This window comes from Monoraphidium neglectum (genome assembly GCF_000611645.1).
Source record: "Monoraphidium neglectum strain SAG 48.87 unplaced genomic scaffold scaffold03976, whole genome shotgun sequence".
Lineage (NCBI taxonomy): Eukaryota > Viridiplantae > Chlorophyta > Chlorophyceae > Sphaeropleales > Selenastraceae > Monoraphidium > Monoraphidium neglectum.
Window position 1 is genome coordinate 1 of NW_014009653.1, and position 5,289 is coordinate 5,289.

A 5,289-nucleotide genomic window follows, 5' to 3' on the forward strand; every position below is an offset into this window, starting at 1 on the left:
GCCCCGCCCCGCCCATCCACTCTCACCCCCTCCCAAAAAGGCGCTCATGTGGTTTGCATCGCCACCCGGTTACTACGCCAACCACACCCGCGCCGAGGCGCGCGCCCAGCTCGCGTCCCTCGAGCGCTTCTCGCGGCTTCTCGGCAGCTTCCCGAAGGCCAGTTGGCCCACCTCCGCGGCGGGCGCGGATGTGCACCCCGTGTGGGGCCACGCGGCGCCGGCGGTGGCGGGTTATGCTAAGTTGGCGCGCCTGCTGGTTGAGGAGGAGGTCAAGCGGGTCCGGGTGTGGAACGACCCGCTGGGGGACGCCAACGCGGGCGCGGCGCCGCCGGCGGCGGTGAGCAGGGGGCCCGCCTGGGACGATTTCGGGGGCGGGACGGGAAGCAGATGGGAAGGAGGGGCATGGGGGGCGCAGCCGATGCGCATGCCAGGTCGCGGCAGGCAGGAACCGCGCTTATGCTATACCGGGAGCTGCCATTCGCATAGTGGCGTGCTCTGTCGATGACGAGGCGTCGACCATCACGGCATGTCAGCTGACACGACGCCGCCCCTTGGTTGCCATGATGTGATGAAACAAACACCCAACCCAACAAACAATTAGCCAATAAAAGAATCAGATGCCTCTAAAGCAACGTTGTAGCTGCACTCAACAGGCCTGTTCCCACAAGATCATCCCCTCGCACGGCCCCCATGCTAACCTCCCAGCCCTGGCACCCCCGCCGCCCTGCCAAAACCTTTGGCGACCCACTTTCCCACCCAGCCGGACCCATCTCCGCACGACCCCACCAACCCTCGCCCCAGCATCTCGCACGCATAATTGCAGCAAAAGACTAGTCTCTTACAACACAAACCGCAACGAAACGCTCCATTTAAAAGATATCGCCCCGTCTGACAACAACGGCTTCCCCTAAACCCTGAAACCTGCGGCTTCACAGGCGCCCTGGGCCGAGCTCGTCCCCCTGGCGTGGCAGGTGGACCCCCGGCTGGCGCTGGCCCTGCGGGACAGGTTCCCCTCCCTGGAGGGCGTGAGGCGCGGCCTGGAGGCGCTCGTGGTGGCGCACGCGGCGGAGCCTCGGGTGCGGGGGTGGAGGGGGGGCAGGGGCGGGGCTCGCGCTCGCGCATTGCATGTAATGGGGGGGAGGGCGAGCCTGTTGCCATCTGCAACGTGGTACTCCTGGTTGTTGATTGTGTGTGTGTGTGTATGTGTGTTCGCGTGAAGGGTCCTATTCAGGATGACATGATCATATGAAATTGCACGGCGCGCCCGAACCACCAGATCTGCGGCATGTGACACGCGTTCAGGCGGCCCCCGTTGCAGATTTGCTGCCCCGACTGACGCGGCTGTCCGGCCCGCCCCCGCAGGTGCAGCGGGAGCCGGCCGCGGCGCTGCTGCTCGCCGTCGCGCGGCCGCCCCCGCGCGGGCCGCCGCTGCTGCCGCTGCTGGCCGCGTGGGCGCCCGGGGACGCGGCCGAGGGGCTGCAGCTGCTGTGCGGGCCGGCGGCGCGGGAGCCGGCGGTGCGGTCGTATGCCATCAAGTGCCTGCTGAATGAGAGGCCGGAGAAGGTGGGGGTTGGTTTTGTGTGGGGGAGCTGCTGGGCGTGCGTTGGTGTGTGTGGGGGGTGTTTGCGTGGGTGTATGCGAGGTTGTGCATGTGTGCGCTCGCATGTGTGCATGTGTGTGTGTGTGTGTGTGTGTGTGTGTTTTGTGTGTGTGTGTGTGTGCGCATGTGTGTGTGTGTGTGTGTGCATGTGTGCGTGCGCTGGCAAGTGCAGTCGCGGAGTCATGTGTTTGTCGCATGTACAATGGAGAGTGCACATCCGTCGACGGTGCACCCCAGCAATGGCGGCGCTCCCTTCAATCAGCCCCAATTTGAGGTGAGGCTCCTAATCCCCGTGACCCCCCCCCCAGTCCTGATTGCCCTTCTCACCTCCTCCCTTGCCGCCAACAAACCCCCTAAAACCTCCCACGAGCAGGTGGTTTTCTACCTGCCGCAGCTCGTGCAGCTCCTCCGCGGCGACGACGGCGCCGTCGCCGGCTTCTTCGCGGCCGCCGCCGCCGCGTCTGACCTGTTCTGCCACCAGCTGATATGGGCGCTGGCGTCGGAGGCGCGGCCGCCGGAGGAGGCCTTTGATCCAGAGGTCAAGAGGTGGGTGGTTTGCGCGCAGCTCTGTTGGAGGAGGGTGGCCGCCGTCGATTTTCGGCAGGCGTACTGAGCTGTTGTCAGGTGAAACAGCTGCCGCCAAAGGCGGCGGGCGATGGGAAGGGGGGCAACGTGTCTGAATGTGTCGGAGAGGGCGGGCGCTGTCACAGGGTAGCAGATGTTCGCAGCTGTCACAGGAGTCTTTCAACCCCGAGGTCAAGGAGTGGGGTTTTGCTTGCAGCGCTGTCAAAGGGGGATCAATGCCCGCTCCCTCTGCCTTCATTCCCTGCAATTCCATCAGTCGCGTGCCCTCATCGTCGGTCCAGCCCTCGTGTTGGCCGGCCCTCTTCACCCGCCCCCAGACCTCAACTGCGTACCACCTCCTTCAACAGCAGCCGGTTGGCCCTTAACCCTGAACCCTGAATAACCGCATTTCCTGCGAAACCCGCCGGGCAGGTCTGGGTGGCAGCCCCCGAAGGACACGGGGCTGTGGGAGGTGTCTCAGGCGGTGCGGCGTCAGATCGAGGCGGGGATGACGCGGGAGCAGCGGGAGTACTGGGAGGCACAGGGCGGGTATTTTGATAAGGTGGGTTGATCATGGTGATGATGTGTGTGTGTGTGTGTGTTTTTGCACGTGTGTGTGTGTGTTTGAGTGTGTGTGTACATGTGTTTATGTCCACGTGTTTGTGTGTGTGTGTGTGTGTGTGTGTGTGTTGCGATGCAATTTGGGGTGTGTGGGCGGTTGCCACAGGGAAGACAAACGCAAGTACGCGATGACAAGCAGCCAGCGCGCGAAGATGTTCGCAGAGAGGAGCCGCCCGGTCTCCACAGAGGGGCCGCGCGGTCCCTCCACCATTGCGCGTCCGCCCACCGCGGCCCGCGCCCACGCCCCCTTTCGACCGCGATGACGCCAGGTGACGTCACTCTCGGGCTACCTGTACAAATTCTCGAAGGACGAGCGGCGGCTGAGGCTGGTGGAGGCCCTGAAAAAGTGGGTTGCATCACCGCACCCGGTCTCAAGATCAGGGCTAAGGCTGGTTTCAATGCTGCGAGCGCTAGATTGCCACCTCACCAAACACCACACGGCAGCGTTTGTGACGGCAGGGCGGCTCGCCCTGCAACCCCACCTGTGAATTACTCGAGCGCCCTGTTCAACCAGACTGACCAGCATGACACGCCGCCAACTCTGGGAACCCACTAGGTTCCTAGCGACACACGTTCGACTCCACCCAATGACATCCCCTTCTTTCCTCCCCGCTGAATCACGCACCTCGCTGCTGATACAGACGCCGCGAGTTCAACAACAACGCCGCCGTCCCTCCGACAAACTCCCTGCCCTCCCCTCCCCTGTCCACCCACCCCCACACCACCCCGGCCTCACCTCCCCCGCAACGCACCTCTCAGCCCTCCAACGTCGCGACGACCCCGCAACCGCAGGTTCTCTCCGCCCCGTGACGATCTATACATGCCCACCAACCCAGACGCGCGCGTCCTCGGCCACATACCCGAGAGCGGCGCGTGCATGCAAAGCGCGGCAAAGGCGAGGCCCCGGGCTCTGTCGCTCATTGCTCGGCCGGGCTGGGACGGGCGCGGCGCGAGCGGGCGGGACTCATGCTGTGCCCACGGCAAAGCCGCACCCCTAGTGCGTCAAATGAACGATGCGTTTCAAGAACGTCGCGTTTCAAGCAGAAACAAATCAGACAAAATTGTACAAGTTTTGTTGAACGCCCAATCGAGCGCCCGAAACCCTTCCAATCGCAGGTGCCGATACTGGTCGCCTTCAATGTCGAGCGGCCGCAGCTGGTGGAGGGGGCAGCAGCGGCGGCGGCGCTCGCGGCGCCCAGCGGCGGTGGCGGCGGGGAGGGGGGTGATGGGGGGCCTGCCATGGTGCGGAGCAAGCTGGCGTGCATCTTCAAAGTGGGGGACGACGTCAGGCAGGACGTGGTGGCTTTGCAGGTGGGGCGGGCTGCAGGGGGGATACTTTACGCGCGCACGTGCGCGTGCGCGCGCGCGCGCGTGTGTGTGTGTGTGTGTGCGTGCGCGCGCGTGCGTACGTGCGTGCGTGCGTGCGTGCGTGCGCACAAGTTACTGGGGTCGTGTTGCAGGTTTGGATTACATCCGAGCACGAGCGTCACACACACACACACACACACACACACACACACACACACACACACACACACATCCAACCACGTTGCAACCCCGCAGGTCATCACCCTGCTCCACGCCGCCTACAAGCGCGCGGGGCTGGGCCTGTACCTGCGCCCCTACGGCTGCCTGCCCACCGGCTACGAGTGCGGCATCATCGAGTGCGTCCCCAACTGCAAGTCGCGCGCAGCGCTGGGGGAGCTGAGCGACAGGTGGGTGCTATTTTGTGTGTGTGTGTGTGTGTGTGTGTGTGTGTGTTCGTGCAACGGGCTCATAAGCTGTGTGTCGTGTGTGCTGACCTGCGAGTCGCGGGCCGCCCTGGGGGAGCTCAGCGACGGGTGGGGACGGTTTTGTGGGTGCGGGTGTGTGTATTGTTGGGTGCGCATGTGTGTGCGTGTGTGTGTGCGTGTGTGTGTGTGCGTGTGTGTGTGCGTGTGGGCGTGCGCGCGCGTGTATGTGTGTGTGTGTGTGTGTGGCGTGCGCGCGTGCGCGGGTGTGCGTGTGTGTGGGTCTGGGTGTGGGTGTGTGTGGTTGTGGGTGTGTGTGGGTGTGGGTGTGCTCGCGCACGCACGTGTGCACACGCGTGCAGATGCGTGCAGCATCGCCTCGCGTGCTGCTGCGGCTTCAGGCGTTTTTGGTTCATAGGAGGGGCAGCAGGCAAACCTGGCAGGGCCGCAGACTGCAGTGCTGCCGGCGGCCGGCGCGCCCTGCAACCACCGCCGCTCAGCTGCCGCTCGGCCGCCTCAGGACAGGCCAGCGACAGGTCTGTAATGCCGGGCTTGCTGAGAGAGGCCTGGGGCGCCGGCTGTGGCGAGCCGGTGCCGCACACGAGCCCGCGCTGCTGCACCGTGGGCCCCGCCAACACTTGGCTGCGGGTGCCGCCCGGTCCTGACCGATCAAAAACGCACGTCCAGCCCCGCACAACGCACACATTGCCACCCCATCCTCCACACTCCCATCGCCACCATCAAACCACCCCACCCCCACCCAACCCTAAAACC

The 5,289-nt window shown here is 64.8% G+C and overlaps 1 protein-coding gene across 1 annotated transcript; it reads left to right on the forward strand.

Annotated features, from left to right (window-relative positions):
* Window positions 1-46: 46 nt before the first annotated feature.
* MNEG_13675 (phosphatidylinositol 4-kinase) lies at window positions 47-5,059 on the forward strand (the record flags this gene model as incomplete). Its single annotated transcript, XM_014037853.1, has 10 exons — window positions 47-337; window positions 936-1,076; window positions 1,363-1,563; window positions 1,974-2,146; window positions 2,597-2,726; window positions 3,055-3,131; window positions 3,578-3,782; window positions 3,902-4,096; window positions 4,349-4,500; window positions 5,041-5,059. The coding sequence occupies 10 exons, from the start codon at window positions 47-49 to the stop codon at window positions 5,057-5,059; spliced, it is 1,584 nt and encodes a 527-aa protein (XP_013893307.1).
* Window positions 5,060-5,289: the final 230 nt, after the last annotated feature.